The 15439-nt window shown below is 39.6% G+C and overlaps 1 protein-coding gene across 3 annotated transcripts; it reads left to right on the top strand.

Annotated features, from left to right (window-relative positions):
- The first annotated feature begins 33 nt into the window (after positions 1 to 33).
- On the top strand, positions 34 to 11640 carry LOC117925838 (protein WHAT'S THIS FACTOR 9, mitochondrial). Of its 3 annotated transcripts, none has more exons than XM_034844946.1 (3): positions 34 to 1499; positions 10567 to 10658; positions 11141 to 11640. In XM_034844946.1, exon 1 carries the CDS (start codon positions 58 to 60, stop codon positions 1246 to 1248), a length of 1191 nt encoding a protein of 396 aa, XP_034700837.1. In that variant the 5' UTR covers positions 34 to 57; the 3' UTR covers positions 1249 to 1499; positions 10567 to 10658; positions 11141 to 11640. The 3 variants fall into 3 exon arrangements, with proteins under 3 accessions (XP_034700837.1, XP_034700836.1, XP_034700835.1); XM_034844945.1 differs by having other exon boundaries at positions 34 to 2443; XM_034844944.1 differs by having other exon boundaries at positions 34 to 2473.
- Positions 11641 to 15439: the final 3799 nt, after the last annotated feature.

Here is a 15439-nt window from a genome sequence, read left to right as displayed (position 1 = left end):
TAGGCCCAAACGCTGTCTTCACTAATCCATCTCCTCCACTGCAATGCAAACCCATCAATGGCCCTCCTCTTCAAAACCACCCTCAAACCCCAGCACCACCGCCTCCTCCGCCGCACCTTCATCGCCGCGAAGATCAAATGGGTTCGCGACCCCTACCTTGACGAAGCCGTCTCCAAGGAGAAAAACCTCAAGCCCCTCCTCGCCCTCAAAACTCTAATCCTCTCCGCCCCTTCCAAAACTCTCCCCGCCGCCGTCGCTGCCGTCAACAAACCCCAGTTCCGCCTCCCCACCACCGCTCTCAATTTCTTCCATAAATACCCCTCCGTCTTTCGAATATTCCTACCCAAACCCCTCTCCACTCCTCACGTGCGCCTGACGCCCCAAGCCATAGCCCTCCACAACGAAGAACTCGCCGTCCACGCCTCGCCGGAGCGTCTCAAAGAAGCGGCGGAGCGGCTCGCGAAGTTTCTGATGTTGGCCGGTGCCCGGAGGCTACCGCTGCGTATTGTGGATTGTTTTAGGTTTGACCTCGGTCTTCCTGATAACTACATCACTGGCATTTGCTGTGATTTTCCTGAGTATTTTCAAATCAGCAGTGGAAATGACCCAGAACTTTTGGATTTGGAATTGGTTTCTTGGAGGGAAAATCTTGCTTGTTCAGTACTGGAAAAGAGGGCAATGAATGGGAATTCGGATATTAGGAAAGGAATGAGAATTGCATTTCCAATGTTCTTTTCAAGAGGATTTGATTTGCAGAAGAAGGTGAAGGATTGGTTGGATGAATGGCAAAATTTGCCTTACATTTCACCATATGAGAACGGGTTCCATCTGAATCCGAATAGTGATCAGGCGGAGAAGTGGGCAGTGGCAGTTCTTCACGAGTTGCTTAGTCTTATGGTGTCAAAGAAGACGGAGAGGGACAATATTTTTTGGTTGGGTGAGTATTTGGGGTTTGGGTCGAGGTTTAAGAAGGCTTTGGTTCGTTATGCGGGTATTTTCTATGTTTCAAATAAGATTAGGACCCGTACTGTGGTGCTTAGGGAGGCTTATAGGAAGGACTTTTTGCTTGAGAATCATCCACTGATGGGTATGCGGCATCGGTACATCCACTTGATGAATAAATCAGAGAAAATGAGGTATCAGAATGCTGACTTCTTGAATAAATTGAAGCAGGATTGCAAAGGCGATTGTAAATTAGAAAATCAAGCAGTTTCGTGTGGGAGAAGAGTTAGTGGGAGAACAGGTTGATGAAAGTTGTCATGCCCCACTCTCCACCCAATATGGTGAAGTTGAGTGCTGCAGTGGCGCACACTTGGCACAAAGGCCTCGATATTGTTGGGTGAAAGTCCTTCATATATGATTTTCACCATTCACTCCCAAGGCGATGTGGTGTCCTACAATCCACCTCATTGGGGGGGCAGTGTCCTCGCTGAAACACTTTCGGCCGGAGATCAGGCTCTGATACCATTTTGTCACGCCCCACTCTTCACCCGAATTTGGTTGGTATCATCTATATCTTGTTCAACTAGCAAGGCTATTTTAACTAGTTAAGAGTAGTCCCTTATAACTAATGAACCACCCTAATCCTGATGGAAGGCATCAACCCCTGTTGGAACCTCCTTGCTTTCTCCCCTTCCTCACTGATTATGCCCACACCAAATTTGGACAATTCAGAAAAGTGAGACTCGTACTCCAACACTGTCATGGTTCCCTGAATGAGATGCTCAAACTCAATCCTTTTGGCATGCTTAGCCACTTCCCCAAAATATTTATCTAGAAAAATTCTCTCAAATTAATCCCAAGTCATTGCATCTGTATCATACACTCTTTTCATGGTCTCCCACTAGAAATCTACTTTATCTACCAGCATGTATGCCGCCAAGTTAACCCTCCTCTTCTCTGGAATGTCCAGTCCCTCCTATATTCTCCTGCATCTCAGCCAATTTTCTCTGCAATTGGTTCCCCAGTAAAAGATGGATAAGGAGTGGGGCGTGACACAAGTAGTCAGAAGATTCAATTTCAAGGGGTTAGTGGAATGGGATTAAGTTGTAAATGCAATGGATGATAGTGAGAGTGTTGTAGTTAAAAGGGTGAAAACATTTGGAAAGGATGGCTTCAAGATGGGGAGGCTACTGAAGTTTTTGAATTGGGAAGCCTGACAAAGGCACTTCAATCGGACAAAGGAGACAATTCTTGGAACATTTTCTAGAGGGGGAGAAGAAAAAAAGAAATCTGGTGGGAATTTTATGAAAGAGCTAATTATGTGATAACTGGGTTAGATAATTGATTAACAACTGAACTTTTATTTAAGAGCAATCTGGATGTTTTTGCTTACACTCTATGTAGCTTTTTTGATGAAAGAAAGATTGTGTGGGGAATACTTGAATTGGACAAAGGACACACCTCATGTAACATTTTTGTGTGAAACAGAGGCACAATGCAGGTGAAGATTAGCTGCATAATGATGTGATAAGTGAGTGAAATTATTGATCAACCGCTGAACTTCTATTTGATAGCAATCCAACTATTTGTTTATCATCTATGCACCACTTAGGATTGTGAGGTTCCTACTCTATATTATTTCTTTTCCTTTGAATAGGAAGAAATTCTTTATAATGCTTTTTCCCCTTATATCTTTTGTGAAAATTTAGATCTTACTCATGGAATACCTAGAGGGGGTTGCTAGGTAATCTATTTTTAGCCCAAATTTTTATTTTTGAATTTCTCTTTAAAAATTAGAGACATAGTGAGACAACAATTTACGTGGAAAACGACCCACAAAGTCTCTCCGAGACTTTATGTATGTAAAAACCATGGGATCAAAGACCGTAGAGTTATAATCCACTAAATATGAAGAAAAGGTACATAGATTTACCTAACAAGATTAGAGACCGTAGAACTATGGTCTAAGTTAAATGAGAAAATGAGAGATGAATGAAACAGAAAAATTAGTCAATTTTTAAGAAAATCTGTTGAAAAATGATTAGGAAATCAAGGAGAAAGAAGATTTTCTTGGTAACGAAACACTCCTAAATTGGCATAAAGAGAGAGAGCACACGAAGGATAAAGAAAACGGTTGTAGGTCTCTATCCTCCTAATTTGGAAGCATTTTGGTTTAAAATGAAAGCAACCCCTAATCCAACGGCTAAGAAAAGATCTCACAAAAAAACTGATCCTAGGACAAGGCACACAGATACTTCGTTGAAAAACCGTTGCCCTAGTCTCCTCAACTCTTTTAAAAAATAGTTCAAGAGAAATAATAAATTGAAAAACTTGGTTGATCCAGTTTCATCCATCAACAACCATAACTACATATTTTGACCTCTAAGCAATTTATACATCTTAATCTTCATTAGGCAATTTATACATCCATGGTACAGCTTTGTTCATTATCGAATATTCATGAGCAAGTTGAACTTTCTGAGATCCTGAAAATGAGAATTGATCAATGTGGTTTTGTCTACCAGTTTCAACAAGGCAATTAATGGAGGAAAATTTTTGTCATAGTTTAAGCGGGATGGAGGAGAGAGAGAGGGTTAGAGAGAGAAAGTTTGCGAGAGAGAGAGACAGCGGCGGTGAAGGTGGATTGACAAGATTTGCAGGGGGCGAACGTCAGGCGAGGTCTGAGAAGAATGTTAGTAGGGGTGGATTCGATGTGGAATCGAAATCGTTTGAGGTCGAGGTGGAGGAGAGGAGAGGCAGATTGCAAGTTACGATTGTGGAAAGAAAAGGAGGGATCTCGTCGTGGGTTAGACTAGGTCCGGTGAGCCTTGGGATAGTCTTCGAGTGTCTGACTCTGAGTATCGAGAATGCAAGGATGGTGAGGTGGGTACGAGAATGGAAGGAGAACGGGAGGGAGTATTCTCTGACGCGCGACTTTAACAGAGGGGGATGCTTTCTCCGTCTGGGGGTCGCGGACCTGGAGAGAAAGAGATTTAGCGTTTTTATTCCCAAAGGCAGAGGAACAAAGGGTGGCTGGGTTTCAATGGTGGAACTTCTACGGAGATTGGGCTGTGTAGAAAGACGCATTAAGCTCCAAAAGGAAGACGAGCCACGGTCGAAGCCTGTTATGGCAAAGACATATGCAGAAGCGATTACAATGGCGAGCGGAAAGGAAATTTCAGTAGCAAGGGTAGAGGTGACCAAGGAGGAAATGGGCCGGAATTTATCTAAACTTGAGCATTGTATTGTTGGGTCTTGGAACCCTAATGATGTAAAGGGGGACAAGCTCAGAGGGTGGGGAACTCAGCTAGCGAGAATCTGGAGGCTTAAAGGAAACTTAGGGCTTGCAAAAATGGAGAAGGGCAAGGTCCTAATGGAGTTTGAGATCCAGGCAGAGGCAGAGCAAGCTGCAAAGAGTGGAAGTGTGTTGGTCGGGGGGCTATCCCTCCAGTTAGAGAAGTGGAGGCCGGAGACGGGATGCCGGAGGGAAGGGGATAGGAGTAGTGAAGCATGGGTGAGGGTAATAGGCCTACCCGTTTCTTTGTGGGAGCGGGGTATTCTGAGGAAGATTGGGGATGCGTGTGGGGGGTTTCTTGCGATGGACCATCAAACGGAAGAAATGGAAGAGCTACAGTGGGCACGTCTCCTGGTGAAGAGGAACGGTGAGGTTCGTCCCAACGAGGTGGAGGTTTGGGTTGAAGGTTCTTGTTTCTTGATAACCCTATGGTGGGAAATCAGGCCTATAATGAAAGCTCCGGCGAATGGAAGGAAAGGGAAGGCCGTCGTAATGGGAACGGAGGTAGGGGGTGATGAGCATGCACGCGCGAGGGAGCGCGTGACGGGAGGGATGGAGGGCCTGAGACTCAAGGACGCCCTGCTGACTGTTGATGGGACGTGGAATCAGTGCAGCAGGTCGGGCCAGTCTTCGAATCCCTCTCAGAGTGAAGATGGGCCTCCAAATGAGCCCATTACTCTGGGTGGGCTGAATCTGATGGGCCAAGCAAGGTCTACTGGGTGGTCTAAGGACCCGCCCCCTGGTTTACAGTCGTCTGGGCTTGCTAAATCCGGGCCTGGGAAGCCCATGGAAACCCCTAGCCTGCCTCAAGGGGTTGGGCTGGCTTCTCAAAGCCCACCCTCTTCATTTAAAGCCCAGGTGGAGAAGGGCCTCTCTGTTGCGGAGTGCAATCCAAGTTCGTCAAGGGGCCCAGACGCAGCCATATCCTCCTTCTGGGTGAAGGATGGTCAGTGGGGGATCCAAAGAAACGAGAACCAGTGGGGGGGGATCTCCAGGACCGACTGCGCATTGCTGGAAGAAGACGCAAGGTACGGTCATGTCCTTTCCTCCTCTGGACTGGTGGCTTTTGAACCTTCTTCCTACTCCCTTTCTTCTTTTGGTCGGGCTTCTGTGGAGAAGTCTTTCGACCGTTCTGGGGATTTTGACGATTCAAACGAGGGGGACACTCGGTGCATTGGAACTGAGACTTCAGAGCAGATCGAAGGGGAGCGGTGGGATTTGGTAGAGATCAGGGATGATTGTAGGGAGGATAACAGTAAGGCGCTGTGCCTAGCCCGGCCATTATGCCAAGAAGAGAGTGGATGGGTGGAGGCGAGATGGGAGGAAAGTGACTTGGCCAGGTTCAGTCAATTCCTGGGGTTCTCGACGGAGGGCATAGAGAAAGAGATCTTGGAGTTTATGGGTAAAATTAGGAAGAGGAGAGAAAGAATCCATAACAAAGCCATGTTGGAGAAATCGAAATTTGAAAGAGAGTTGAGAAGACTTGAATGTTCAGTCAACTACGAGGGAGGAAGGAAGAAAAAGTGTACTGTGCAAGGAAGAGGGTGTCAAATTATGGAAGTCCAATGAAAATAAGGATCTTGAGTTGGAACGTGCGCGGGGTTAATGATAGCTCCAAGAGGAAAATAATTAAAGCTATAATTAGAAAACAGAAAGTGGATTTGTTTTGCATCCAGGAAACGAAAATTCAGTCCATGAATGAGGGTATGGTGAGGAGCTTGGGCTCTGGGAGGTTTATTGGTTGGGGTGCCTTGGACGCTCAGGGAACTGCAGGAGGGATCCTGATATGCTGGGACAAAAGAACCCTGGAAATCATTGAGATAGAGAGGGGTCAGTTTTCAATCTCGTGCAGACTTAGGAATGTAGAAGATGGGAAGGTTTGGATTTTTACAGGGGTGTACGGTCCATTCACCAAAGAAGATAGGGAGACCCTTTGGGGGGAGCTTGGGGCTATCAGGGGAATCTGGGATGATCCCTGGTGCGTAGGAGGAGACTTCAATGTCACTCTATCCCTTGAAGAGAGGAGCAATCAGGGGAGGCTGACTGGTGCCATGAGAAGATTTGCTCAGGTGGTGGATGATTTAGAGCTTCTGGATACTCCCTTGCAAGGGGGGGTGGCTTCGTGGAGTGGGGGGAGGAATAACCAAGCTTGGGCTAGACTGGACCGATTTCTAGTGTCTCAAGATTGGCTTGACTGCTTCAGTGGGGTTAGTCAGTGTAGGCTGCCAAGACCCACCTCTGACCATTTTCCCATTCTTCTGAATGGTGGAGGGGTCAGGAAGGGCCCTTCCCCCTTCAGGTTTGCGAATATGTGGCTCAAAGTTGATGGGTTTAAGGAGCTTCTTCGGGGTTGGTGGCAGGAGGCGGGGGGGAGGGGAAGGGCTAGTTTCAGATTGGCCACAAAACTGAAGTCTCTGAAGGAGAAGATCAAAGTCTGGAACAGGGATGTGTTCGGGAGGGTTGAAGTCAACAAAAATCTAGCTTTGCAACAAGTAGAATTTTGGGATAGGGTGGAGAGGGATAGGATTCTAACTGAAAGAGAGACAGAGATGAAAACAGAGGCTAAGGATGTCTTTAAAAAATGGGTGATTTTGGAAGAAACGCATTGGCGACAACTATCTAGGGAATTGTGGCTGAGGGAAGGCGATAAGAACACGGGATTCTTCCATAGGATGGCTAATGCTCATAGAAGAAATAACTCCATGGAAAAAATTAGAATCAATGGGAGATGGCTGGAGGAGGAGAGGGAGGTAAGAGAGGGGGTGGTGCATGCTTTCCAGCAGTTGCTGACAGAGGAGCAATCTTGGAGAGCTGACATTGAAGGGCTGCAGCTGCAAAGTCTAAGCCATGCTGAAGCTGAAGGTCTGGAACAGCCTTTCACTGAGGCTGAAATTCATGCGGCTTTGATGGGGATGAATGGTGATAAGGCACCAGGCCCGGATGGGTTCACAGTGGCATTTTGGCAATCCTGTTGGGAGTTTGTGAAAGAGGAAATTGTGGAGTTCTTCCAGGAATTTTTTGAGGAAAAATCGTTTGCCAAGTGCCTTAATTCTACTTTCCTAGTCCTCATTCCTAAGAAAGGGGGGGTGGAGGACTTGGGAGATTTTAGACCCATAAGTTTGATTGGGGGATTGTACAAACTTTTGGCCAAAGTGCTAGCCAATAGAATTAAGGGGGTGTTAGACAAGGTGGTGTCGCCGGATCAAAATGCTTTTGTGAGGGGTAGACAGATATTAGATGCATCACTCATAGCCAATGAGGTGATTGACTATTGGCTTAAACGAAAAGAGAAAGGGCTGATTTGTAAGCTGGATGTTGAAAAAGCCTATGATAGTATGAATTGGAGTTTCCTCATGAAGGTCATGCGAAAGATGGGCTTCGGGGATCGTTGGATGAAATGGATTTGGTGGTGCATTTCATCGGCAAGATTCTCTATTCTGGTGAACGGGGTTCCAGCTGGTTACTTCCCCAATTCTAGGGGGCTACGCCAAGGAGATCCACTTTCCCCCTATCTCTTTGTGTTGGGAATGGAAGTTCTAAGCGCTATGTTAAGAAGGGCCGTAGATGGGGGTTTCATTTCAGGTTGTAACATTCAAGGGAGGGGGGAATGGAGACAAATGTATCCCACCTATTATTTGCTGATGACACGATCATTTTTTGTGAAGCAAGACGAAATCACATGACCCACCTAAGCTGGATTCTGATGTGGTTTGAGGCAGCCTCTGGTCTTAGAATAAACCTTGCTAAAAGTGAAGTAATTCCGGTTGGGGAGGTGGAAGATATTGAGATGTTGGCGGTGGAGTTAGGGTGCAAAGTGGGGACCCTTCCTTCAGTCTATTTGGGGCTACCTTTGGGAGCCAAGCACAAGGCCAGGGCTATGTGGGATGGGGTTGAAGCAAGAATGAGAAGAAGGCTTGCCTTGTGGAAAAGACAATATTTGTCAAAGGGTGGGAGGATTACCCTTATCAAAAGCACTTTGGCTAGCATGCCTATTTACCAATTGTCTCTTTTTCGCATGCCTAAGCTAGTTGTAAAGAGACTTGAAAAAATCCAGAGGGATTTTCTTTGGGGAGGGGGAAGTGCGGAAAGAAAACTCCATCTAATCAATTGGGAGGTGGTATGCACCCAAAAGGAGAGTGGGGGTCTTGGCATTCGGAGAATTGATTTATTGAACAAGGCCTTGTTGGGGAAATGGATTTGGCGGTTCGCTTTTGAGGAAGATAGCTTCTGGAGGAAGGTGATTGGGGTGAAGTATCGCCAGTTGGGGTTTGGGTGGAGAACTAAGGAGGCCCGCGGAACGTTTGGGGTGGGGGTTTGGAGGGACATTATGAAGGAGTCGCCTTGGTGTTGGGAGAATATAGAATTCAAAGTGGGCAAGGGGACCAAGGTAAGTTTCTGGACTGATCTGTGGTGCGGAAATGAGGCGTTGTCCCAAGCTTTTCCCCAGTTGTTTGCTTTGGCGATTCACAGGGATGCATCGGTAAATGAGATGTGGGATTCGAGCCTTGGTCAAGGAGGTTGGAATATAAGATTATCTAGAAACATCAATGACTGGGAGTTGGACGCCTTGGGTGAGCTGTTGCATATGTTGAGGGACTTGAGGATCTCTAGTGAAGAGGACGCAGTGATATGGAAAGGAGCGGAACACGGTCGCTTTCGGATTAGAGATGCTTACAAGTTGTTGATAGGGACTAATGTCATTACTTTCCCGAAAAAGAGCATTTGGGTGGACAAGGTTCCAACCAAAGTTGCTTTCTTTGCCTGGGAGGCTTCTTGGGAGAAGGTTCTAACTTTGGATAATCTTCAAAGACGGGGTTGGCAGCTTCCAAACCGGTGTTTTTTGTGTGGTTGCGAAGAGGAATCTGTAAATCACATTCTTTTACACTGTACAGTTGTAAAGGCGCTCTGGGAGATTGTCTTGGCCTTGTTTGGGGCTAATTGGGTGTTCCCAGAGAAAGTCAAAGAGTTGTTAGAAAGTTGGAGGGGCCCTTTCGTGGGGAGAAAGAGGAAAAAGATCTGGTCTTCCATTCCTTTGTGTATTTTTTGGACGGTCTGGAAGGAGAGAAATAGATTAGCCTTTAGGGGGGGATCTCTAGCTATTCAGAAGCTAAAAAATTCGTTTGTTTGTAATTTGTGGAGTTGGGCTAGGGTGTATATGGGAGAGGAGTCCTCTTCGCTCTTAGGTTTTTTGGAATGGCTTGCCACTCCCTAAGGGATGGTGAGCGTTACTTTTGTTTTTGTGTAGGCTACTTTGTATACTCCCTGTATGCTTTGTGGCTTTTTGCCTAATTTTATATACATGCGCTCATTTATCTAAAAAAAATCTTCATTAGGCAAGTAGTCCGAGGAAGAATTCAGAAAAACTAAGTTCAGTGATACTCAAGAATTTTGTCTAAAATTGTCATCCTAGTTAAACACTCAAAATCTTCCCCTTTGGCAATTATGAGACAAAACCCTTTACAACGCGAATAAATGCAAGCAAGAAAGCCCCACCCACACTCATATACAAGGTCACTCACTTACCCGCTTGATAACAACCAAGGTACTATAAAACTTACAATTAAAACTCACAAACAATTGGTAGTACCAGATGAAGCTATTGAATATACATAATATATCAACAAGTATCTCAGATCAACATGTATATCCAAATCCAAAATAAAAGAAGTGTCTCATATTAGCATGTCTAGCCAAGAAAAGATATGGCAATGATATCAACAAAATCCAAATTCCATGCTTTAACAAAATCAAAAACCACAATCTCAACTGAAAATTTTCTAGGAAGTATGATATGGCGTTGGGAGACCTCTTGAATTTGTATAAAAACACATATCCACCCCCCGCCCCCTTCCCCCCTCCTTAGGTGTAGTTCATTATTGAGATTCACCCTCAATTGTCATATCATGTTCTCCTCTCTTGGACATGATCCTGGATTGCTGGGCCCTTCATCTGACATCTTATAGAAGCAATGGAGGAATCTCCAAGGGTGTCTTTCTCTAGTATATTTTTTCTTTAAGAAAAGGCGTTAGTTTGTTATTGTCGTCATCTAAAAGTTCACATCTATTTGCAAAATTTGAAGCAAATCTTGAAAGTTCTAGAGTTCTGATTTTGTTTCTATAGTCACAAGCTATTGTCCACGGTTCTTGGGTTGTTCAAATTCTTTCAATGCTCGTAAGTCTTGGGAAAATTTGCATTTTAGTTGGAATGGTAAGATATATTGAGAAAGGTAGGAAGGGCTGTTCCCCTTTTCCTTTGTCTTGTTTTATCTAGAAACAGATGATTACAAGAGAACTTATAAGGATCTGCAATCTGCAAATTCCCAATTTCAGGGAGACTTTGCTACTCTCGATGCAGACCTGGACTGAGACACTATGGCAGTAGGAAGAAATGGATTCCGTTGGCAGATCAGGGTGCAGTTGGGGTTAGTGACTTTCACATCTTTCTCTTTTCTTTCTCGTATCTCATTTTGTGTTGTTGCAGTTGTTACAATCTGGAGTATACTCTGTATGCAGCAGGGGCTTTGGTTCCTCTCAATGTTTTGTTCCTTTATCCATAAACAAGAAAAAATTCCAATTCTGAGTTGTGTGATCTTTGCAAGTATCTGAATGCATACATAGATTGAGTTTTTATATCATCCAACTTATTTCCGGAAATTAGTTCTTCCATAGGCATAAAACATGGCCTATTCTTACTATACATTAGATATGCCTAGTTGTTCTATATGTCCCTTTTTCTTTTTGGGAAATAATTTGTTGTTTACTACAAATGAAAATCTGTACAAAAAGTTGCATTCTATCCTTTCAAATCCCCTTCACAGAAAATGCCAGATTGTAGGTGTTGAAGGTTATATAGACTTTTGGGTAAAGTGCTCATCTCACCTCTTGAGTAAATTTTTATATGCAGATTGGTTGGTTGATCCAGCTGCATGATTTGATGAAATCCAGAAGCAATGGAGATCTTGATGATGGTTTTGGATATAGTGCCCCATGAAAAGGGCACACCAAAGTATACACGGTATATACAAAAGGCACCCCAAACAAACGAAAGAGAAAGGAGAATGCCTAAAACAAGCTCAACCAGTCAACAAAACCTATCATTGTCATCGAATGATCGTCTTTGTACACCATAATCCATTCAGAAAAAAATACACATGATAGATGGCTTAATGGCTTGGTCTGTCTGTTCGACATCTTCAAATGCCGGCCTATATTTTTCTATTTGTAAAATCCAAAATAAGTACAAAGTAGCAATCATCCAAGTTTTTTCTTTGTTTCTTCTCCCTTGCAATGAAGAGTGAGTTGGATTTGATTGTCCTTTTTGTTCAATTATGGATAAGGTGTTGTGTGGAAGAGCTTTTAAGAAAGGTTCATTACTATAAACAATTTATTTTTCCTTTTTTTCAAGATGTTGTGCATGAATCATTTTTGGTTGAAGGAATCAAAGTGAGGAGAGTGTATGGATGTAAATGGATGATAGTGCTTTGAATGAAATGTATGGTTATGTATGCAAAAAGACAAACTCAAATGTAAAGATCATTAATGGATTTATATTCCAAATAAATAAATAAATAAATAATAAAATAGAGGAAAGAGCTACCTGAATTATTATGTTAGTGGGTGGCAGCTCTCATGCCACTGCCCTTATATTCTCCACTTGTTTTTCTATTATAATTCAAATAATAAACAATTTTAATTTTATTTTCTAATTTTTTTTTATTTTAATTTGAATGAATTGAAACTCTTCATCAAGTTTGGTTGTTGAATTTATTGGTGCAATCAAATTTATTATTTTTATCCTTTTGGAGTTTAAAATTATAGATAAAGAGTGAGTTTGGTAGTGATTTTAAAAAATGTTTTTAATCTTTTTAATATTTGAATGATATCTAAAATCACCGTGAAGTGGACTTTTAGTCATTTGATTTTATTTATATATTTTTATATTTAGATAAACTTTTTCATCTAACTAATGAATCTAGCTTGATGGACTCAAGTAATCAAGTTGTTCCTATCCAATATTTTTAATGGAAGTTGGCCAACAAGTCAATTACATAGGTTCTTATAATATTAGAATATTAGGATAAATTAGACAAAGAAGCATATCTCCAATAATTCTATGTGTGTGCTATTTAGTAAAAGGGCTAGAGGAATGGCTTTTCTAATGTTGATTTTCTCCCAAATGCATAACATTGTTAAATATTTTTAAATAAAAAATAATATAAAAATAATAATTTCATAATTTATATTATTGTTTATTTTATTATTTTTAGAGTATTTTTTATGATTTTTTTTAAAAAAATATTTTCATGAATTTTGATTAATTTTTTTCCACTGATTTTTTTTTTTCAAATTTACATGTAATATTTGACGAAGTTTCTATAAAGTTCAATTATCAATATTCAATTAATTTCATCTTGTTTTTATCCGGTTGACACACTTTTTTTTAGAATAGCTACAAAAAAAATTTTCTAAACAATTTAGAGTCAGTTTGATAGTAATTTTAGGAAAAAAATTTTAAGCAAAAATTAGGTATTGGGCAAAATTTAGAAAACATTTTAAATTTTTGAAAAATTAGTATTTTCTAGATGTACACTTAATAGATGATTCTCCTAGAAATATTTTTGAAGAAAACACTTTCACTAAAAACACTATCGAACACACTTTTAAATAACAAAAAGATCAAGGGATAATGACTTTTCATATAAAAACTTTTATCAAGAGATCCAAATTGTTGCTTATGTAAGTCGCAAATAAATTGATACTATATACTAAAGTCAAGCCGGTGACATTAATGTGATTTATAATAGGAGATGTCCCATCTAATAGGATTTATTTCAATTTTTTTATTTTACAAAAAAATCATTTATCAAGATTGCATTTGGATGTGATATTTCTAAACTATTAAAATATTAAAAATTTATATATTATTTAAAGGTGAGTTGGCACATGGGAATAAAAATGAAAATATCAATAGAAATGAAGAGAATATCATATAAAAGAAATGGTATTAGCATTTGATTGGTTTGAATGTTGGACCAACCTCCCTTCACATCACATACCATATTTTTAATATTCATTATAGTATTTTTTTATTCTCATATTTTGGAATTTAATTTCTAAATTTATGTTTTTTGTTTTTCAAGGAGACTTTTCACCAATGTTTTTTTAATGTTTTAATAGATGAAGATAATTAATTATAAAATCTTAGAATCATTGAAGAATCTTATGAAGAATGTGGGTTAAAAATAAGTTTTTAGATTATTTTCCTTAAAATAATTAATTTTCTTCAACTTGATCAATAAGACAATTAGTAGATTGTTTGTTCCATTATGATAAGACATGTCACCTACTAATTCCTAATCACTCAATCAATATATCAAATCCAACTATTTAATTATTATTAAATTTTTTAAGTTAATAAATAGTAAAATTCCATTTGACAAAAGACTTTAAATAATTGGTAGAACTTCTCATTTTTCACATTTGTCAACCACCAAAGATAAGTGAAGTGACATGTAACTTATAGGCATTTGATTACTTTCCTCAACCTTTTAACTGAATGAAAGTTCCATTATTTCAAGCATTAATCCAAACCTTCAATCTTTATGATTGGATTCTTTAACTTCAATGACATTATAATATTCCCTTCAAATTTTCTACTAACTTGAATTCAATAACTCAAGAAAAAATAAGTAAAATGAAGATTTTGATTCTCTTAATCCTAATACAAGTATATTTAATACATGAAGAACACGGATGGATTTTCATGGTATAGTAAAAGATTTGCAAGTTTGGATTCAATGAATTTAAATAAAGAGTTTTGAATGAAAGAAAACAGATGAAAAACTAATTAATGTAAATGTTCTCTTATCAATAAATACAAAGAAGTTTTTCAATTTACAAAAAATCAGCTCAAACATTTGAAACAACACAAAAAGACTTGGACTAGTTGAGCTCCAATTCAACAATTGGCTAATTGTTAGTATAACTAATGCTTTGTAGGTGATTGTTGGTGTTTTTAATACTCAATTGGACCTCAATCAATCCTTGATAGACTAGACACCAACTATTAGAAGAAAGAAAAAATTTAGAGAAACTTGATTGATTCGAGGGACACGCAGTCAATTGCACCAAAATTTGCCAAAAATGCTTCTCTTCGGGGTTTTAATCTTCAAGTAATTTAAGTATTTCATTTAAAAACCTTTATAAGTTGTTTTTAAAATAATTGAAACTAAAGTTTTGAAAATAAAATGCATATCCATCCACTTTAACAATAAAAATGTCACTTTTAAACCTAGGTGAATATGAATGAAAAATCGTTTTGGAGTATAGGAAAATATTTTGATCTAAGTACACCGATGAAACTCATCTTACAAAGATTTCTAAACAATTTAAATGTTCAAGGATGCATATCTTTTTTTTATGACTTTTGAACCACTTGCAAAAATACTTGGGCTTTCTATGAAATTTATTAATAAAATATGAAATTATCATTTGATTTAAATATATTAATATACTTAATCTTATTTTATAATAATCAAAGCGAGATATGGATAACACTTAGGTTAACTGTCTTTTCAAAAAATAACTTTTAATTGATATTATAAAAAGTACGATAGATTCTTAAATAGTTTCAAAGATGTCATATTTTAATAAATATCTTTTAAAATTATTATATATATTTTTTTTCAAATGATAAAATTCATTTTTGTGAATTTTAAGACATATAATGGTAGTATGCTAATCTATTCTTCCTCTTATCACAAAAATTCAATTCTTGTTTTCAAAATAGAAGACAAAAATACCCATGTGAGCTTTAGCGCATAAAGTGGTCACATACTCGTCATCTTCTCACAAAAATTCAATTTTCACTTCCAAATTATAGAGCGAAGATACCCATAAAAGCTTTTAGGCATATAGTGGTCCTACTTCCATTCATTCATCCTCTTAGCACAAAAATTCAATTTCCACTTTAAATTAGGGAACAAAAATTCTCATGTGAGCTTTAGGAAATAAGTGGTCCATTTTCATTTACTCAACATGCTCTTCATAAGTTAGAAAACAAAAATTATCACAAAAATTTATCTATCTATCTATCTATCTATCTATATATATATATATATTTGTCTTTTCCCTTTTGAGCTTGAGGGCAGTATTAGGGTTCCTATATTCATTTGACCCTCTTGTCATAATGCATCACTTTCAA

This window comes from Vitis riparia, chromosome 12, assembly GCF_004353265.1.
Source record: "Vitis riparia cultivar Riparia Gloire de Montpellier isolate 1030 chromosome 12, EGFV_Vit.rip_1.0, whole genome shotgun sequence".
In the NCBI taxonomy this organism is placed as follows: Eukaryota; Viridiplantae; Streptophyta; class Magnoliopsida; order Vitales; family Vitaceae; genus Vitis; species Vitis riparia.
The sequence above is the reverse complement of the archived record's forward strand: the minus strand, read 5'-3'. Positions and strand labels throughout refer to the sequence as shown.

Bases quoted from the DNA above. Each gene is read 5' to 3' on its own strand.
- LOC117925838 (XM_034844946.1), top strand. From the start codon at position 58: ATGGCCCTCCTCTTCAAAACCACCCTCAAACCCCAGCACCACCGCCTC.